Genomic DNA, 22,540 nt, shown 5'->3' on the forward strand with positions numbered 1-22,540 from the left:
CCATGTCCCCTACCTCTAAAGTGTATTAGACATGAAACCGACAGATGCTCATATGCCCATACCTGCAACAATGTCACTTTGCACCCCAATCCTGCTAATCCATGATAAACAAACTAATGCAGCTCATAATACATGTGTGCTAGTAGACATGACCCCCATGCAAACCTGGTGTGCTCAGTCACTAATATCTCTAAAGTCCTCCCCCATCCCACCACCAACCCTCGTGTCACCCTGTCCAGATAGAGGAATGAACTGATCAATCCTTTTTAGCACTTGCTACACAAAACCATGAAATTTAAATGGGATGATAACTGTCAACAGGATTTTCAGATACTCAAAGATTATCTTCAAAATCCACTAGTCTTGATGTTACTAGTCACAGAAAACCCCCTGTTACTCTACATATAAGCTACATCTATAGCACTAGGGGCACTCTTAGCGCAACAAGATGCCGAGGGCAAATAAAAGGTAGTATATTACATCAGTCATACTTTGGTTGGTTATGAGCTAAACTACACACCAATTGAGTGTGCATGTCTTGTTGTGGTTTTTGCTTCGCATAAATTATGACATTATATGCTAACTTATAAAACTAAGTTGGTCGCAAGGATTGATCCATTGAAGTATCTTCTCAATAAGGTGATGCTTACTAGCAGACTAGCCAAATGGGTGATGCTCTTGAGTGAGTTCGACATTGAATATGTGGATAGAAAAGCAATAAAGAGACAAGCTATTGCAGATCAGTTAGTAGATGCACCCATGATATATGATGCTCCTTTAAATTCAAGATGAAAGATTACTAACTTACAAGAAAATTGTAGATGACTTGAAGCAATATTTCATGAAGTTAACCTTTGAGTAGATACCAAGAGAGCAAAGTCGAGCCGTAGATGCCATGACTACTATTGCCTCACTGATCGACCTACCACAGAATGAAACCCGCTATGAGTTCTTGATGAATAACCTTTTAGTTCCCTCATGTGAGATTACTTGTGTTGAGATGATGTCTGTCATTGGTCTTGATTCCGAGTTATACAGATCCATTTTCACATACCTTCATAACAACACCCTTCCTCCTAACTTATCCAACAACCAACTTCATACTTTCATTCGCCAATCTTCCCGTTGTATCATTTTAGCCGATATCCTATACCGTCGAGTTCTAGATGGAACTCTTCTTAGATGTTTAGAAAGGGATGAAGCTCAGATTGTGTTACACGAAGTTCATGAAGGAATATGTGGTCCACATTCTAGTGGTCCTACCTTAGCCAAGAAACTCATCAAGATTAGATATTACTGGCCCAATATGGAAAAACATTCATATCAGTTTGTCAAGAAATATAAGCAATGTCAAATTCATGGAGACCTTATTCATGCACCAAGACAAGAACTTCAACCGATTGTGACTCGACCCTTTTGTCAGTGGGGATTCGATCTCATAGGCAAGATTCACCCTCCTTCTTCCAAAGGCCACAAATTCATTATCACTTCCACAGAGTATTTCACAAAATGGATTGAAGTCGTGCCTCTTACACAGGTCACTGGAAAATAGATTGCTACATTCATTCTTAACTATATCATTTGTCAGTATGCTATTCCTCTTTCCATCATCACTGATAATGGATGTCCCTTCAAAAACTAAGATGTTCATGAACTTTTTGATCGCTTACATATTACCCATCCTTTCTCCACTCCCTATTACCCCTAAGGTGATGGTCAAGCTGAGAGGTCTAATAAAACCATTCTTAAAATCCTAAAAAAGACAGTCGATGACACTGGCCAAAATTAGCATATCGAACTTTCTCCCACACTTTGGGCTTATCACACAAGTGTTCGCACACCTATAGGAGCCACACCTTATTCACTTGTCTATGGTGTTGAAGCTATCTTTCCTATTGAGGCTGAGTTACCATCTTTACGAGTCTCTTTGCACAACATTGTCAGTGATGAAGACTACAGGGTCTCTTGCTTACAAGAACTAGAACTATTGGATGACTTAGTTCTCAAGGAAAATCCTAAAAACCAGCAAGATAGAGAGAAGAAGGGCTAGTTTGAACCAAATTGGCTTGTTCCTTACATCATTACAACAGCCTGTGGATCCAGTGCATATTAGCTCTCAACAAACCTCTGGAGGATCCTATCAACATCATGCACCTTCGCAAGTTTTACACATATCTCTTTGGAGTATCCTAATTAAAAAATACAAAAATAAAAAATAAAAATTTAAAAATACAAAAAAATCCATAAAAATCAAAATACAAAAAAAATCATAAAAATAAAAAATCATTACTTGATGAAAACCTGGCAAACAGGCACCTTGTGACACAAAAAAAAAAAAAAAAATTCAAAAATTCAAAAAACAAAATTAAAGAGAAATAAATTCGTGCAATGGTGAAAACCACTTCGGTGGTGCCTTGGGCAAGTACCATGGTGAAAAATGGGTCACCGACGCCATGTGTCGAGACATTGCTCCTCCCTCCTTCAGGATTCAATCTCATCCGTTCACTTTGCACACACTCACAACCTATCCATCCATAATAAACTTACCCATTCCCATCATGGCTTGTTATTGATCTTTCTAAGATTGGTTAGCCATTCATAATAATCCCTTCTTTTCACCCTTTCCATCCATAATAAATCAGCTCCTATCTGTGGCTATGGCAAACCCTACGTCTAGTGATGGGTGTAGAACTAAGAGCATCACACGTTCCGAGGAGTACAGTTTATTCCAGTTTTCTTTAGTCTATCTGCACACAATCCACAATAAAGCAATACTTGCATCATCAATCTGTAATAAAGTTCCATTTTCTCCGCAATAAAGTATCAGTTCCATGGATTCAGTCAGTTTTAGATGAGACACAACAGCAACAATGGGCTTCAACAAATCAAATCTTTCAACAAACTCAGACAACATTATGGTTCGGTGCTATCTATCCTTTTGTGAAAGTAAACATTGTGACCACAATTAAATAGACTTATACAAGTGACAAGAGACACTAAACTTGAGGACTACAGTGGATGTTGTTGTCGAGTCTTGGTTTTCTTTTTGATTTTATCTTTTTGGTGACATGTCTTTTATCCTTTCTAGGATGTCTCTAACTAGAGATTTTATATCCAAGATGTCTTTGATTAGAAAGGCGAGGATGGGGTATCATCACCTGTTTTTCTTTGCTATATGTGGATTGTCTCTTAGTAATGCTATGACTTGTCCAAGGATATGAGGAAACTGTGAGTCTAGTATGGATTGGGGCATTCCTTGTTTGCAACTGTCTGATCTCCATGCAAACATGTACAATGATTTTTCGGGTCGAACATATGCCTCGATTGTCATAATCTATTTGCCATAATAAAGCTCAATGATGATAATAGGACAAGAAGCTCTTTCACTTCCATATCTTCTATCTTCCATCCCCCTTTCTTGATTGACCTCCATCATCCTTCCTAAGTCCGTGTAGCCTGCTATCACATGACTGAGTATAATGACACACCAAAACAAAAATAATCTGCATTTCATGTAGTTTTCTCCCACATTACCACATATTAGCATTTCATACATACATATACATATCACAACTGCATCACATCCTGCAAACAACACATGTTAACACATTTTGCATTCTCATCATGTAAATAGTTATTTGCATTATCATATTCATCTGCATTTCATACATTTACATTTGCATTTGCATAATGTATTAAAAACATAAAAGAACAAAAATATTGAATTTCATCATGTACATATTTGCATCCATATCATAAGAATCATATAGAAACAAGCATCACATAGAAGAAACATCACATAGGTACACATGCATATAGCTACCGCAAAGATGAATTATCTCATATATATATCTCAAAATCATAAGTGTCATCATACAATGATGTCAAAATACATATGGCTACAATCACCTGAAGGTGTCTACATCATCATACAAAATGGTACAAAACTGATACATAGGGAGCCATCTAAGGCTATGATGAACTCCCTCCCTCGGAGCCAGCTGGCCTTGATGGAGTGGTGGTGGAGGACCCATGACCCCACCACTAGACGCTTATCTCCTATCTCTCCCCCCAATTGTCATCGTAGTTCACAACGGTCTCTGGAAGCTCCTAGCCCACTGATCTGGTGGCATCACTCCATAGTACAGGTCTCTCTAGTAGGCTATCTCCTCCATTGCCCATAGAACATAGGCATATCTAGCCCTTGTATCCTCTACTACCTGCCTGCATGCCCTAAGTGTTGTCTTAGCCTTTGTATAGCACTGAATAGCCTGATCCCTCTCCCGCTCAGTGTCCCTCAGCTGTCTCCTGAGCCTAGCTGTATCATTCTATAGATCTTGGATCTCATCTACTTGTCCCTACCAGATCTCCCTCAAGGATATTAGCTCATCCTCCTCCTTTCCTCTCTCCTCCCCCTGTCCCTGTGGCTGCTCCTTCTCCTATCCCTATCCCCGTCCCTATACCTATCTGGGAATTTGTGTTGTTGTCACTTGTAACGGTAATCCACCTTTGCCTCTCACTACATGCATCTATCTCTCCTCTCCACCCTCTCTCCCTTGAGCCACTCTCCTCTCTACCATTTCTTCTCACCTCTATCGTCAGCCTCTGCCTCCGCCATCCCCACTATCATCTCCATCACCTCCATCATCACTCTCTATCGGCTCCCCTAGATCCATTAGTCATGGAAATAGATGCTCTCCCCAATATGCAGTGTACTCTGCATCCATCCCTGCATCCTCCACATCTGCCCAAATGTCCCAAGGAATCGAAACCATCTCCAGCATCCGTGTCACAACTTGATCATACAATAATAACGGTCCTAAATTCATCTGATCCCTCACTATCTGTGCATACATCCCCAACCCCTGTGGCATCTATTGTATTCTATCGAAGTGCCTACATACCATGTCAATCAATTGCCTCTCAATAATATATGGGATCCAATCGATCATATACCTGCTCCTAAACACATATGGCAGCTCCACTGCGTCATCCTCCCACTCCTCATAGTCTAAGTAAGGCCTCCATACCACACTGTCTATCTTGTCAATAACCCGACACCAATACTCTAGCCTCCCAATCTATGGCTATGAATTAATCATATCATATAGGTGTTGATAGCTACGCCCATGTCCCCTACCTCTAAAGTGTATTAGACATGAAATCGACAGATGCTCATATGCCCATACCTACAACAATGTCACTTTGCACCCCAATCCTGCTGATCCATGATAAACAAACTAATGCAGCTCATAATACATGTGTGCTAGTAGACATGACCCCCATGCAAACCTGGTGTGCTCAGTCACTAATATCTCTAAAGTCCTCCCCCATCCCACCACCAACCCTCGTGTCACCCTGTCCAGATAGAGGAATGAACTGATCAATCCTACCAGCACCACCGGTAGAGCCAATCCTATAGCTGTCATAGTATCCCAAGCCACATGTCCTTCCCTCATATCTAGTCCTAGATCCTGAAACACTCATCTTAGTGCATCCCTATCTCCTTCTCGATCGTAAGGAACTAACTTCCCAATGATCGGTATCCTCAGTATCCTATATACATCCTCTAAGGTGACTATCATCTCACCCATCGACAAATGAAATGTACATGTCTCTGAGTGCCATCTCTCAGCTAATGCAGTCAAAAATCCCATGTTCACTCAGAACTCAAGCACATACATAATGTAGCGCAATCCCATAGCCCCAACTGCAACTCTGTGCTCGAATGTCAGATCTACTTGCAAACTCTAAGTCGAATGGAATTTCTCTCGTGACTCTAGCATTAGTAAGTCTTCCTACAATCAAGAAAATCAACTATGTCAATCCTAGTAGTATTCTCTATTCATCACAAAGTGTTTCTTTTTATCCTAGTACTTATATCTATCATATGGCACTCTATCCTAGTGGTACTCCCTATTCATCATAAAGTGTTTCTTTTTATCCTAGTGCTTATATCTATCATATGGCACTCTATCCTAGTAATACTCCCTATTCATTACAAAGTGCTGCTTTTATCCTATCTTTTAGGGCATCTACTTGAGTGTATCCTCTTGAGTAGCTTATCCAATTGACAATGTATGTCCTTTCATATAATTGTCAATTTCAGTCTGATCCAATTGACAATGTATGTTCTATCACAAAATTGTCGATTTCTATGGTACTCCCTGTTCATCACAAAGTGCCTCGCTCTATCCTATCCCAAGGTCTCTTCTTGAGTGTATCCTCTTGAGTAGTTTCCTGATTGGCAATGTATGTTCTATCACATAATTGTCAATCCTAGCCCTATTTGTTATCTTAGTCTTCCCTAGAGGACCTTCTTGACTATATCCTCTCAGAAGCTTATCCAATCAATAGTGTATGTTTATCATAGAGCTGTCGATACAACCTTGAAGACACAAATAAGCTTACATGCTTCACAAACGTGCCTGACTTGCACAAACGCGCCTAAATCACACAGATGTGCCTCTGTTCTGCACAAATGTGCCTACCTTGCACAAATGCATATGCATTTCACAGATGTGCTTGCATTGGACACAGACACTATTAAAACCATAGATGCGCTTGAACTTGACATAGACATGCCTAGCATACCCAGACACGCCTGGCACCAACGCAGACGTGCCTTAACATTTTTTACCCTGCTTGACATTTTTTGCAACCTACCTAATGCACATTTATTACACTACTTGACATCCATTTATGACAACAATTAATGCAATAAGGTACAAGGAGGTTTTGTCATACTTACTGGCTCTCCTACATTTGCTGGCCTCTGAAATCAACAAACCTGATCGAATCTGTGAACCAATGATATCACTGTTGACTATTCTTTGCTCTCTTTGCACTCTGATCTGTTATGTGTGGATGACAACGAGGATGTTTTTGCTCATAGTCGATCTTATAGACTACCCTAGCCCTCGTCGCCTGAGTCGGTCTTCTTTGTCCCATGACTCTGTCACTCTATCTTATCTTGTCAGTCCTTTCTAGCCTTTCTTTCTTATCAAGAGATTGTCTATGATCTTTTCAGACATTTTCATCCAATCTCTCGAGGGGCCATATCATTCCTATCTTGGGGAAACTTTGTATCACTTCATCTTATCTTCTTTGAAACAACGCGACAAGCTCCATTGTCTTAAAGAGGGGCAAAATGTAGACACCTAAAATTGTCCTGTCTAATTAAATAAATATTTAATTTATTTAATTATTTTAGCCTAATTCTTCTATTAATTAAATAAATCTTTATTTATTTAATTAATTCATTTATCATTTTCTAACCTTATTTCTCATTTAAATAAATACCTTTATTTATTTAAATTATCCTTTTCCTAAATTAAATAAATAAAAGCACTTCCTCTATTCACTAAATAAATATTTATTTATTTAATTAATTCATTAGCCTTTTCTACCCATGACACATGTCATTCATCTCTTAATTCCTTTACCTACCCTCTAATCCTAGCCGACCATTTATCTTTTACACCTCTCAATCTTATCCCTCCATTTCTTATAGTGTCTTTTATATAAGGAGATACTTCTCTCATTATCAACCCCTCCTCGACTAGAATTCAAACTTTCATATACGATCAAGCCTACTTGCAACCACATTTTCATTCTTTGTTGAGCTCTTGTGCACACATAAAATCTGAGAGCAAATATATCAAGCAAGATCAATGGAGATAGGAAGAATGGAGATCCAAACCCTATTGGACATATGATGTTATAATCTTTGTGATTTTGTTGATTTACATTGTCTTAGGTAATCTTCATATGTTATGGTGGATCTTTGTTGTTGTTAGGCTAGGGTTTTGGGGTTGAATTCATTTAGCGTTTCAATATTGTTGTTTCCATTTTTACCATAAACAATGATTATCTGTCATCGAGCTCAAAATTCATCTATAGTGTTTGTCAATAAGAGCTTGCAAGACAATCCAATCACAATCAATGAGTTACAAGAACATATGAAAAATATATTGCACTCACATCTCGCTGATTGTATGTGCATGGATTCATATGGTTAGAGACATCATGATTTGCAAAGCAAAATAATACTTTATTCTAAATAAAAAATGATGATAATTTAATGCTTTACATGGCATGTTGCAGATGCTATTAGCTTAGATAGCTTAAATACATCTATTTAAAATAGGTTGAAAGATATTAGTCTCGAAGCACCTATCTATTCTTAGTAACAATTTAAATATAGACATATCAAGACTCATATCTCTCAATGTAATTTAAATAAATGTATTTAATATATTTAAACTAATTTAATATCTTTTAACAATACTCATCATTCAAACAAATATCTTTTAATTTCTCGTTATTCGATCAAATACCTCTGTAAATTAATATAAATATTTATTTTCGTAGATGAGCATGGATCTTTCATGTCAATTAAAGTTTGATAGGTATTTACCTTACTTTTCGCATCTTTTATTTTGAAAACGCGCGACCCAGACGTAAAATCTTGTCCCCAAAGAAAAGAAACATCACGTTGGATTATTTAAAATAAAATATAAAATATATTCTGCGTAATTTCTTGGAAAAAACCGATAAAATTCTCTCCTGCGTATTCACATGAACTGCATCAACCCAATGATGATACAAACCAAAATGCTTTTGATAAATAAGACAAACTCGGACGTGTAACGCGCAGATTCATTCCAGACAGATTGGAGTACATGTACACCGTCCCAGACAAAATACCTTATTAACCCAATTATGTTAATAAGATTATATAAAGGCATCATTAATGTGGCTCCATTAAGTAACTCGTTTGTGAATGAGAGAGTGGAAATAACGAATGGAATATTTCCTTTGGACCGCAATCAGTTGATCCGGTGTAAGCACTGAAAAACATCTCATTGATTCCCTGCTTGCATTGCGATCGTCATGAAAATCGCAAGTTTAAACTTGTTAGCTTTCGTTGGATTATTCAGTGCCTGCACACTGGCAAATCCAGATGGTAAGTTGTAATTTATTTCAAGAATGTTTGATTGAAAAACGAGGTCTGTAGTTTTTGGACTCTGATATGGCTGCTTTTATGAAGGATTTCTAAGTATTAACTGTGGCGCTTCAAATAATGACACGAATGGAGAGTTCGAGTGGATTACAGATTCCTTGTTCATCAAATTCAGAAACACGTTCATTAGGCCTCCATTCACTTTTAGCAATATAGCCTATCAATATCAGTCCGTGGCCTATTTTACAAATATGGAAGCAAAGAAATATTGTTACTTACTGCCCGTGAGGCCTCATATACAATATCTGGTAAGGGTCAGGTTTGTTTTGAAAGGATTTGAAAATCTTCGTTTAGCAAGCGTCTTCGATTTGTATATAGAGGGAATCAAGTGGGCCAAAGTCGACCTGGCGAATTTCCCAAATTCTCTCTATGCATATTGCGAAATCATCTTGACCCCCAAAAGGGATAGCATGAGCTTATGCCTGGCTAGAAATTCAGAGACACAAGAGAGTTATTATGTTTTCATTTCAACCATTGAGTTGAGGCCGCTACAATCACAAATGTATAGCACTTACACTGATTTCAACTACAGCGCTTTAAGTCTCTTCTCTCGTATAAATTTTGGCAGCTTTGATGAGATAAAGTAAGCTTAACGATTTTGTTTGGGCTTTTCTTTTTTTTTCTAGTCTAGTTTATTGAAGAGATATTTGGCAGTTACTTTGGAATCTGTTTTGTAAACACTATCTAATGTTATGTTGTAGTCGTGGTACAGATTTCCCCAGGACCAGTATGATCGCATGTGGCAAACATTTCAGGTGCCATTAACAACAAATATCAGCACGAATGACTCCTCTTTTCGGAGTGTTAAAAACCAACAACCGGAATCAGTATTAAAGACTGCTATTACATCGCAAGTAGGAGAAGAATTGCTTATTTCAAATTGGTTCAATGTTGTCCCGGGCATTTACTACTTTGCTCTTTACTTGTGTAACATCAATAAGACAAGTCTTTCAGGGAACAACACATTCCAGGTCTTCATTGGCAATGTTCAAATTGCAGAAACAGAAGTTCCTGAGTATATGTACTGTTTGTCACCAGAACGTCGTCTACAGCTTAGCACAACTGATTCTATAGATATAAGAATAGGTCCACAAGAAGGATCCGAGATGAGGCCATTCATAAATGCAGCTGAAGCATATCAAATATTAAACATCACCAATATGACACAAGCCGGAGATGGTACGTTTATTTACTCCATCTCCTTCATTATACTCATTTTATTCAGCTTAAACCGGGATATCGCCTAATATTTTAGTGGGTGTGACACAGTACTTGCAATTAGGCAAATAGCAGAGACAGCGAATGTTCCAGATGATTGGACAACAGGAGATCCATGTTTGCCTGCAGATTTACCATTAACAGGTGTTATGTGCAATGAGGAAGACCCTCCACGAGTGACTACTGTGTAAAATTCTTTGCTTAAAACACTTAGAAATTCATTAAAAATTAGAGCAATGAATAAATGATTAGGTGCCATTTCAGCACTGAAGGCTATTAACCCACATAACTTCAATTCTTTCCAGGAATTTAACAAACAGGGGTCTCACTGGAAACATACCTCCAAGCATAGCCAACTTAACAGGATTAAAACGGCTGGTAAGACAACTAGCTACATATACTTGTCTTGGATATTGAGGAGTACAAACTTTCAGAAATAATTGAACATTCTATTTCACAGTTTATAGATGTGGCTTCCCCAAGTTTAATAAGTGACTGATAAATTAATGTTATTTGTTTTAGTTGTTGGGAAACAATAATTTTTCGGGCGCTATTCCAGACCTTAGCACACTAAAGAACCTTACGACATTGTAAGAGATCCTTCATTATCTTCTAATATACATAGATGAATGAGAAAGGTAGTTTATGTGTGTTGATCTTTGATTTCCTTGGCATGTCGAAGGCAACTGCAAAATAATCAACTGACAGGAAACATTCCCAGTTCATTAGAGAAACTCCCCGTGTTAAATGAACTGTATGTTTACTGAAGACTCTTTATTTTCTTATTACAATTTAATTTAGATTTTGATGGTTTAGTCAAATGTAACGTTTACTCAACTAGATTTGTTTTTAACTAGAAGCTTTTTATGTTGTTTAGTATTTTGCAGAACAATAAATTAGATGGAGATGTGCCACCTGGTTTGGTTAAGCCTGGTTTAAACCTCCAGTATGATGGACATCCTTTCTTGTCTTGATCTCTTTCAAAGGAAACCGTTATTGTCTTGTATTACTCAAATAATTTATTTGCTTTAACCTTGGGAATCTTAATTGTTAACTCTACCGTGCAGAATTAATCCTCAAAGAAAGTCTACACAAGAAAAGAAAAGCAAAGAGAACGGTTTGATCATCGGACTCGCTATTGGCTGTTTTGTTCTGTTAGTCGTTGTGATATTCGGGATTCGTCTATGGAGGCAAAAATATAATCAAGGAAATCTAACAAGTAGTTCTACTATGCAACCTCAACATTCACTTACAGGTGTTTTTCAGAATCCCTGTTACTGGAAAGGGGTTTATTTAAAAACAGTAATTATTTTTTCAGTTCATGTAACTTTAAGTGTCGAATCGTGTTAGAAACCTTTGTTTTAATATTCTTTTTTGAAACAGATAATGAATTTCAAAAACTGGTGGTAGAATATAGTGAAGAAGACATTAAAGCAGCTACAAACAACTATTCTACAATCATTGGTAAGGGAGGCTTTGGATCTGTGTTTTATGGTAAACTCTCAGGAAATGATGTTGCAGTGAAGATACTTTCAACGAATTCATCTCAAGGAAAACAAGAATTTCGAAATGAGGTTTTTCCTTTCTTCAAGAATATTGAATGCTTCATTTAAGACAACGATCTGATTTTATCTCTTATATATCTATTTCAGCCCAAATTGCCTATTTAACACAAGGTTCTTCTGTTCTTGGCTCTAGGTAACTCTCCTTTCAAGGGTACACCATAAGAATCTTGTAAATCTTATTGGGTACTGCAGGCAACCCATAGTGGCCTTAGTATACGAGTTTATGGAATGTGGAACGTTGATGGACCATTTACATGGTATTGTTTAACCATATTATATTCAATAAAATTGAATGTAAGTAAATTTTATCGAAAACACTCTAACGATTCTATTTATAGGCTCCGCGAAACAAGAGAAACCACTTGATTGGCAAACCAGGATCAACATTGCTTTACAAGCTGCACAGGGTAAATTGTTTGAGTAATTATTTTTGACTTTTTTTTTAAATGGTTATTCTATGTAAAATTACTTTTACACATTACAGATGTCTTATATGCTTTGCAGGTTTGTTATACCTTCATGAGGGTTGTAGTCCTCCAATCATACACAGAGATGTTAAGTGCAGTAATATACTTTTGGATAAAAGAATGTTTGCCAAGATAACTGACTTTGGTTTATCGAAGTTGTTAGACAATGCCAAAAGCTATATAACAACTAATGTGAAGGGCACCCTCGGCTATCTTGATCCTGAGTACGATTTTTTGTACTTTACCATTATTTTCATCAACCAAACAACTAGCCTTAGCTTTCATCAAGTTGTTGATAGTACACTAATTTGAAACTTCATGCAGGTATTTTGGAAAGTCATCGTTAAATGAAAAGAGTGATGTCTACAGTTTTGGTGTAGTCCTGTTGGAGATTATTTCTGGAGTACCACCCAAGGAGGGATTAGTGGAATTGGTAATTCATTTAAATGATAGTGAATTTATTTTTCTCATTAATAATAATATACAATTCTCATCCTCTTTATCATACAGGCAAAAGAATTGCTTAATTGTGGGAGACTTGCAGACCTAGTGGATTCTTCGTTGGGCGGTCGATATAGTGTAGAATCTGCAAGGAAAGTTACAAACATTGCATACGCATGTGTTGAAGCAAAATCAATAAATCGACCCACAATGAATATAGTTGTGAAAGAGCTGGCAGAAGCGAAGGAACTTCTATTTGATGATAGTGGTGAATCTGCAAACGTTGCATCGTCAAACGTACTTGATGAGATGCCTGAAGCTAGGTAGCCATAGAATTGTGGATCTCCTTTAGTTGTGGAAAGATGCCAACATAAAAGTGTCTTTTTTTATATACTTCTAATTGTAAAAACTATTATATTGGTTGTGAATCATGTCGGGATAGGTAACTTTTCCCACCAATTAATTGAAATCATTAAATGAAAAAGGAAAAGTATAGTTAAAGATTAGATAGGAGAGTGAAAAATATTAAATATTTGTTATCTTGGGTAATGTTGGTTTAATATCTAGAAATATCATATTTGTATCAAAGACCTTTATATAAAGAGACATTCATATAGCATTTGAGTATCAGGTATATAATTGATCATGCAAAGTGAATATTGTATCATTTTGGAAAGTTGTAAGATTCTTGTAACCTTTTTAGGATCTGATTATGTCTGTTTTTTTCATCAATGTAATGATTCTTATTGTTTTTTGGGGATTTGATTGTATCTTTTTTTTTCATCAATGTTTCAGATCACACTTTGTGATTCATCATTAGGATGTTAGAGAGCCTAAAAAGTAGGAAATTTTTTAATAATTGTAGTCAATGGATTAATAAAGAATTGTCATTTAACACTTGAGATTTTTTTTAATAATTGTAGTCAATGTATTAATAAAGAATTGTCATTTAACACTTGAGAAATATATGTTTGTGTGTATACTTTTGAATTTGTGTGTTGTTGATGTTTATGAACTTGTGTTCATAGTTTATATCTCCATCCACCCTAACAAATCATTTGTGGACCATCCCAAACATGATCAAAATCGGAGATTGTGGCATATTATATTGATTGGGTTCTTTACTTAAGTTAATCCTAGTGTTGTCTTTCAATGAAGAAATGAATTAAAGTTTTATTATAATTTTAAATATTTTTTATTTTTAATTTAGTTATATTATTTATTTATATTAAATAAAAAAATAATAATATACTTAAACATTCTATGAGGATATTTCTGGGTAAATTATTTTTAAATGTAAGTTTGACAATTAAGAAAATTAATCCCAAAATCACTTTTATTGCAATTAGTATGTCGATAAAAGATCAAGTTCTTCGAATAAAAAACAAAGAAAACATCATGGCCATAATTGGATTACTTTTGGATATGCCATAGAATAGTTAGCATTGTGAATTATTACTCCAAAAATGTTTTCCCTCCACACATGATGTCCAAAAATAGAGATTTTCTAAGAAATTTTTGGTCCCAACAATCCATTGTGTAATGACATTTGCAAATACCTCTATCATCAAATCTTACCACCAAATCTATCTTGCATACAACACAAAATTGTATCCATCATTTATCCCATCTCACTATACCTAAAAATACATCACATTGAAGGATCTTTGAAATTACCTTAATTTGGAATATGCATATCTTGTAGTAAAGAAGGTGCATAATGCTACACTAGCAATATTATCTTAGCCACTAAAATCTTTGAAACAAATTTTTATGAGTTGAAATCAATGATACCTCAACACCTGTAATCACCTCTAGTCAAATAAAATCACCTATTTTATAGTTACAATAAAAATATCAAAGATTAGGATTTTTAGATTGATGATCTTATCCTTATGGAAAATTAGAGAAACATCCAAGATAGAGACAATGGTAAATTTGAGACTAATTGGTTGGACCCATGCATCATCATTTATAAATATGGTTTACGAGCATATCAACTCTATCCCTAAGAGTGAATATCTTGATGAACCAATCAACATTATGCACTTTCAATGATTCCATGCCTAATTTGATGAATATCTTAATATAAAAGCTACAAAAAAAGGAAAAATTACCTTTTGGTGAAAACTATTTCTATGTTGCCATAGGTTAACCACCTTGATGACAACCTATCAAACAAGTGTCATGTTTGAAATCCCAAAATTTTGAAGAACTACAACAAACTATAAAAAGTATTGATAAAAATTGTCATTTGATAAAAATCAGCTCTAGTGGTGCCTTGTACAAGTACTATGTTGAAAAACTTCTCCAAAGCACCATGTATAATAGATTGAATATTGTCATATTTTAAATTTTCCTTTATTTTCTCATCCTATTTCCATATCATTATTTGATGTCCCATCCTTTGCATTATATTTCTTTTTATACAATGAGGTAGGTTACTCCATCTTATTTTGAAAAGAAAAATTGTTTATATCCTTTGGCTTGTTTATAATACCTTCTATAATCAATAAATTACATGTGTTTCCCATAACCCCGTGATTAAATGTAAACACAAACAACAAATATCAACATGCACTTTTGAACCTTCAAACAACACACTTGAAACATGTGATTTCAATTTAAAACTTCATAAATCTATATCAACCTCAATAACATGTACATCCATCACATCCTTTGTCACTATAGAAAATTTATGTATCAACAATCACCTGTTCTAAATGGGATATTGTCTCCCTTAAACTAGTCATGATCCAAATCCATATCTATTACTCCTTTCCACACCTGAGGTAATAATTTTGTGTAGCAATTGATATGTTCTTATTTATTTCTTTGGTTTATGTTTTTAATTTTCTTCTGTCTTTTGATTTATCGCTTAACCCAAACTATGCATATTCAAGCTCACCAGACATTTCATCTCATGGCGTGCCCAGGGAAAAATGACATCGTATACTCACTGCGATTTTCCATTTACTTTTGAATATTGAAATGATTTTATGTTTCTTTTGCAGCCTTTCAAATCACTTTATTTTCTTGGCTACCATTCTAGCAAAGCAAGTCAATGAATTGTGGAATTTTAACGGACATTTTTGCGTACGCTTTCATTTCATTCTTGCATGACAATTTACAATGTAACAATTTTGCAGTTTCACCCTTTGGGGAAGTGCTAACATGAGTGGGAGGAATGTTAAATTTAAAACATGTTATCCATTTTGTTACCTTGCACCCAAAGATTCCTTCTCATATAATTCCAGAGGGGAGAAGAAGTTAATTTGATTTTTATGAAGATTATTTTGTTTATATTTGGGATGAATTCTTGTATGTTTATATGGTCAGGGTCTATGTTTTTTATACTTAATATTTTAATGGTGAAATATGATAGAATTAATTTGTTGAAAAGTATTTGATAGTTATGAATTTTTTTTACAATAATTTGTGTAAATGTATTTGATAGAGAAATAATTTTTTCCTACTTTAACTTGTTCAAAGTTAGTTGATAGAATCATAGTCCATTTTAAGATAAACTTGTTCAAGCATATTTAATAAAGTCATGCATCTGTTCAAAGATCTTTGATAGAATAATGATTCTTTTTCACATAATTTATGTATGAAAATACTTTAAAAAATATAATTTCTTTCTTATATTATTTTAGATAAAAACATTTTATTAAATCTTCTGGGTGTAGGTCTCAATATTCAAATGAAATAAATTGATATACAATTTCAATAATATTTGGTGAAATGAATACTCCTCAACCCTTGACTCTCGAACTAAAAAATTTGACCTATCTAAATTGATATTAAAAATTTAATAAAACTTAAAAAATTGAAAATGATTTTTTTTCACATAAGTTATTTAAAAGTACTTCATAAAATAATAATATGATATAAAATTAACTTACTCAAAGATAATTGATAAAAAAATATCTTTAATAAAGGAAGACGTTCACTGAAAAAGGAAAAATGATTTAGAAAGTTACGACCCATTAAATAAAGAGAGGATGGAGATTGGTACGAATCTTTACTATGTTTTTCTTTATTATGATTTCGACTTGAAAAAATGATTGATAGTTAAATGACATATTCTGCTCAGATGAATGAATACGATGCCACAGTCGATGATTAGAACGAAACAAATGAAATGCTACCAAATAAGGCCATGCAAGGCTTTCTTCTCAGAAAAGTCCAACTTTTTCTTCTTCCTCACATACCTGAATAATTGGTATTTGGGAAAATTTTAAAAGGCATCTTTTCATTTTAATTTTCTAAGTACCTTTTAATTTTCTTAAGTATATATATATTTTTAATTCATTGTAAATTTATGTGGTGAGTTTGATTGGCATGGGGTGAGTAACAATGATTATATTTTGGGAACTTTTAGCAAAGTCAGTCAATTAATGCGAGAAATTGTTTTTGAGATTTTAGTAGAGAATGTTAATTAATTCTAAAATTGTACACATATATATTATGAAAAGTGGTCAAGTTAAAGAAGTAAAATATGTTCATTTTGTGTATGATTTAGTTTAATAAAAGTATATTTATTGTCATGTATAAATGAAATGAAGGTATACATAAAACATGTATCAACTATTAATCACATTTTGGTGTGCAATGGGTACGTTGAAGAAGTGTGGAAGGTCAATTAGGGAAAATTTTGGTGTATTTTGCATACATTTGTTTAGTGCGTAAGTTCGACTGATAGGCCATTTAAAAATTGATGTTGTTTGTGTAATAGTTGGAGAGGGACATAGATATATGAATAAGTAGATAGGGAGGGAGAGGAAAGGAGAGAAATAAAGAGAGGAGAGAGAAGCATAGAGATATAAAAGGAGAGAGTGATAGAAAGAGATACGGAAGGAGGGAGGAAGAGGGAGAGGGATAAAAAGAAATAAAGAGGGAGACAATGATTGGGGGAGATGGAGACATATAAAAATAAAGATACAAGAAGTGATATATAGAGAGAGCTAGATGGATATAATGTTCCCTTTATGGTTTTGGATTTTCTTAAGGGGATTATCCCATATGAGTGACTCTAAAGTCTCTCCTCAATAGGTTACTTCTCTTCATGGTTAGGTCCCCTTGAGTCAGGATAAAGAATCCCTAGACAATGGAGTGGTGGTCATTTACCATTGTACACCTACCAATGAAGACTCCTCTTTAGAAAAGATGCCTTTAATTTCTTGGGAATCTCCCCCTCACCCCGACCTCTGTTGATTAAGAGTGCTACGAAGCCTATAGATGTGGGAAACGATTCAAAATTGGTGAGGAATTTGATGACCGAGTTGAGGCAATACAATGCAGCTAGAGATGTGGTTAATGGTAGAGAAAGTACTCTAGGGCGGGCTTTCTCCTGGAAACTTATGAAATGATTGTCCTATCTTTGAACATTGAAGTACTAAATGGTTCCCACAAGAAGATTTCAAATGGTGAAAAATTTGGTGAAAGAGTTGAAGCCAGACATTTTTCTTCTTTAGGAAACTAAAATGAGTTTTGATGCCTTCAATATGGCATACAACTTCATTTGGCCCTTCTATAATTCCATAGCTATGAATATTGATGGTGCTTCCAGAGGTTTAGCTACTATGTGGAAATCTAGTGAACTCAATGGGACCCTTAGCAGCCAAGACAAAAATTATCAAAATATTTCGTTTGTAGATGGTATTTATAAAGTGGAGTGGATCCTCAATAATGCCTATGTGCCTAACAATCTGGTCATGAGAAAAATATTTTGGGATTTACTCCATGATTTGCAAGGTAATTTTTAGAACTATAACTAGATGCTCATTGGGGACATTAATACCCATATTTTTATCTCTAAAAAATAGGAGGTTCTTTTGGCTTCTTTGATAGTATGCAAGACTTCATGATTTCCTATCAAAGAGTAATCTGGTTGATTTAGATTTGGAGGGTAAGAACTTCTCTTGGTCCAACCTTCATACTAGTGATAGTCTCATTTAAGTAAGGCTTCATAGATGCATGATTTTTCCCTTTTTGGATATTTTCAGATCATGTCTGATGAAATAGCTCTAATTCTGAGTAGACAATTGAGAGGAGGGGGGTGAATCAGTTGTCTCAGAAACTTACAAAAATTAAATTTAATCTCAGATCTGATTATTAAGCATGAAAGCATAAATGAACAACACATCAAGAACACATATAAAACCAAGATTTTTGACATGGAAAACCCAGTCAAGGAAAAATCCTTGAACCAACTAAATTGAAGACATACATCAATGTCCCAAACATATCTCCAAATTCATAGATCAAGATATTACAATGCAGAGAAATGCAGATCAAAATATTGAACACTTTGTTATCACTAAACAACAAAAAAACCAGCCACAACATAGATAACCATAACTCACTTAAATATTCATGTAAACCTCTTCAAATTAAACTAAATCAACCACAGACAATCCTGAACAAACCCTTTAATCCACAAACTTTGATCATCATCATCCAAAACAAATCAACTCACTACATCACTATCATAGAAATAGAAATATGTTGGCATCAATGACAACACATCTCTCAGGAACATATTTGTAGCATACCATCTCTCCAAATTTCTAACAATATCCCCCTTTGGCATTGATGGCAAAATATGATGTGAAAACATTCAATGATAAAGATATCAATAGCTCTCTCAGATTACTCTCACTCTCCCCCTTAGGGTTTTTCACATGAATCTCTCCACCTTTTACATCAATGAAAAAGACACATTTTGCAATCAAAACACAAAACTAACTCACTGACTACTCCCCCTCAGTAGTAGCCTCCACTCATCAATCCGAATCAGAAGATATGACTTTGAAATGCACTAGACTAATGCATATGAATGCACCTTAGTCTTGATCAGGAGGTGAAAACACCTCTAGCTTCCCTCTAAGATACTCAAAATTATCCTTAGGCAAAGGATTCGTAAAAATGTCTGTAATCTGTTCTTTTGTATTCACATACTCTGATCTGACTTCTTTCTCATTCACCATATCTCTCAAAAAGTGAAATTTCATAGATATATGCTTGGTCTTGGAATGCAACAATGGATTCATAGAAATGTTAACTATAATAGATAACAACAGGCTCATGATACACAACTTTGATATATTTCAACATTTGCTTCATCCGCACTACCTGAGCACAATTGTTAGTAGCAACAATATATTCTGCCTCTATAGTAGATAAAGAAATAGAGTTATTTTTTCTCAACCAAGAAACCATTTTTTTTCTCAAGAAAAATGCACCAGCTCTAGTTTTCTTCCATTCATCAACATCTCCTACCCAATCAACATTAATAAAGGCACTCAAAGTAAAATCATCATATTTAGTCCATACCATAAACCAAAATCAACAATTCCTTTCAAGTATCTAAAGATTTTTTTAACAGCTACAACATGAGATTCCTCGAGATCAGCTTGAAATATAGCAACAAGACAAACAACATTCATGATATCAAGTCTAGTTTGAGTCAAATAAAACAATCCACCAATCATAGATCTGTATCTGGTCTAATTTTTGTTAGGGGAATCAACATCCTTAGTCAAATTACATCCGATCACCATAGGAGTTTCAACTGGTTTTGTATCCTCTAAACCAAACTTTTTCAACAAATCTTTCACATACTTGGATTGAGATATAAATATTCCTTTATCTAACTTAGTAATTTGCAATCCCAAAAAGAATTTCATTTCTCCAATCATAGACATTTCACACTCATTCTACATCTCATCAGCAAACTTTCTGCACAAACTATCATTTCCTCCAAAACTAATATTATTAAAAAAAACCCCAACAATTACAATGTTATTATTATTGATTGTGAAATATAGATTACTATTAGTTGTACCTTTGTTCAATCCTAGCCTCAACAAATATTTATCCGATCTAGCAATATCATGTTCTTGGGGCTTGCTTCAAACCATACAATGCTTTCTTCAATTTGTGAACCATATCACCATGATCAGTCAATTGAAATCCATTTGGTTCTTCTATGTACACTTCTTTTTCCAATTCTCCATTGAGGAATTTTGCCTTGAAATCCATCTAATAGACTTTGAAATCCTTGTAAGCAGAAAACAATCTAACAGCTTCAATCCTTGCCACTAAAGCAAAAGCCTATTCAAAATCAATTCCTCCCATTTGAGAGTAACCTTTGCAAACAAGTCTAGCTTTGTTTATAACAACTTCACCTTGATTGAATTCATTTTTTTCCAGAAGACCCATTTAGTTCCAATTATATTTTTGTTCTCAAGTCTAGGAACAAGAATTCATGTATTGTTCTTTTCATTCCGATTCAATTCTTCTTCCATTTCTTTTACCCAATGTTCATCTTTACATGCTTCATTCACATCCTTAGGTTCAATCTTAGAAATCAAATAGTACTGAACCTAATCTTCTACAATTCTTCTTCTAGTCTAAACACCTTTATTTGTTTCTCTTATAATCTTATTTTCAAAATGATTCAATCTTACATACCTAGGAGTCTTAGGATTTTCTTTAATTTTAGACTCTTGAGTTCTTTCTTCAACACGAGCACTTTTTTCTTCACCTTGAGTTACTGGATTTACTAGAATGATCTGGACTTTATTTTGGGTCTAAGGTTTCTTTCCCTTATTTGAATTGTCATTGTGATCATCTAAACCATATCTGCAAGATGTGTTCTGAAACTCATTGCCTTCATCAACCTTGGCATTTGCACTCTCAACTGTCTTTCTCAATCTCTTATTATAGCACCGGTAGGCCTTGCTTTTAGTAGAATAGCCAAGAAATATTCCATCATCACATCTAGCAAATGAATAATGATGAACAATAGATACCCTAACTAGCACTAAGAAGGGGGGGTGAATTAGTACATACAAGAACTTCTCCACAACTTATCAAGTTAAAACAATGCTAACTAGTTATCTTCATTACTGAACTTAACCATGGCAATACCAGTTAAACACAGTAAAACCTCAGACAACATAAACCAGTAAAACTTAGCCCTTCGGTTATATTCAATACTTCATAACTACTTCATGCATAATCACTTAAACAAAAAATAAAAAATGCACAACTCATGACAAACAGATTTTTCACGTGGAAACCCAAATGGGGAAAACCATAGTTGGTATGAATACCCACAAGCTTGTTTTTGAACTCTTTTGAACCTCGCTCTGTTAGGAACCTAGTCCGGTTAAAGACTTCACAATAGGGTTCTTCTAGGAATCGATCCTATCAAAGATCACCCAGTTAAGGGATGGCTATATACCTTGTTAAAGGTTGAAACCCTGTTAAAGGTTACCTTGCTAGAGGATTTAAATAACTCAGTGAACTTGAGTCACCTGGTTAAAGGATTTATAGTAAGCCTATTAAAGCTACCCAACAAAAGGATTTTTCTTCTATTGAAATGGTTAGAAGACAATAGGTAGAACTTTGATCTGATAACAGCCTAAGGCAAATCCTTTTCAGTTCCTCTACTCTGCAATCACACTCTACAATTTTCTCTCTTTGGTTTGGTAAGTATCTCATCACTCGGATACACACACAACATTTTCTAACAACTTACAATAACAAACATCATCGACCTTATAGACAACAATTAGGTTGGTAGCATAAACCCTAAACCTTAAGCATTTTAGGTTGACAATACAAGAGGTCCAATCCTGACCGTACAAACACTTTGTATAGAGGAATACAATTTCAAATTGATCACCAGATAGTCTGCATCATCCATTCTTCACTACACATAGAAATTAGTAACTCATCACTCTTTCTTCTCATACTACTAAGAAGAATGTTCATTCCCAGGGTACACAATTAATGCAATCGATCTTCACATG

The 22,540-nt window shown here is 34.9% G+C and overlaps 1 protein-coding gene across 2 annotated transcripts; it reads left to right on the forward strand.

Moving 5' to 3' along the window:
- The first annotated feature begins 8,782 nt into the window (after nt 1-8,782).
- On the forward strand, nt 8,783-13,332 carry LOC131070331 (probable LRR receptor-like serine/threonine-protein kinase At1g67720). 2 transcript variants are annotated; one of them, XM_058005845.2, is made up of 15 exons: nt 8,783-8,968; nt 9,053-9,608; nt 9,738-10,204; nt 10,295-10,430; nt 10,549-10,621; nt 10,766-10,833; nt 10,926-10,997; nt 11,121-11,189; nt 11,311-11,498; nt 11,627-11,817; nt 11,942-12,065; nt 12,147-12,215; nt 12,313-12,499; nt 12,600-12,708; nt 12,786-13,332. In XM_058005845.2, exons 1-15 carry the CDS (start codon nt 8,896-8,898, stop codon nt 13,041-13,043), a joined length of 2,640 nt encoding a protein of 879 aa, XP_057861828.2. In that variant the 5' UTR covers nt 8,783-8,895; the 3' UTR covers nt 13,044-13,332. The 2 variants fall into 2 exon arrangements, with proteins under 2 accessions (XP_057861828.2, XP_059075247.1); XM_059219264.1 differs by lacking the exon at nt 11,121-11,189.
- The last annotated feature ends 9,208 nt before the right edge of the window (nt 13,333-22,540 follow it).

This window comes from Cryptomeria japonica, chromosome 1, assembly GCF_030272615.1.
Source record: "Cryptomeria japonica chromosome 1, Sugi_1.0, whole genome shotgun sequence".
NCBI lineage: Eukaryota > Viridiplantae > Streptophyta > Pinopsida > Cupressales > Cupressaceae > Cryptomeria > Cryptomeria japonica.

Excerpts from the sequence above, each read along its gene's own strand:
- LOC131070331 (XM_058005845.2), top strand. The coding sequence starts at position 8,896 with ATGAAAATCGCAAGTTTAAACTTGTTAGCTTTCGTTGGATTATTCAGT. Across the intron at positions 11,499-11,626 it reads ACCTCAACATTCACTTACAG|ATAATGAATTTCAAAAACTG; the intron begins GTGTTTTTCAGA and ends TTTTTGAAACAG. Across the intron at positions 12,709-12,785 it reads AGGAGGGATTAGTGGAATTG|GCAAAAGAATTGCTTAATTG; the intron begins GTAATTCATTTA and ends TTTATCATACAG.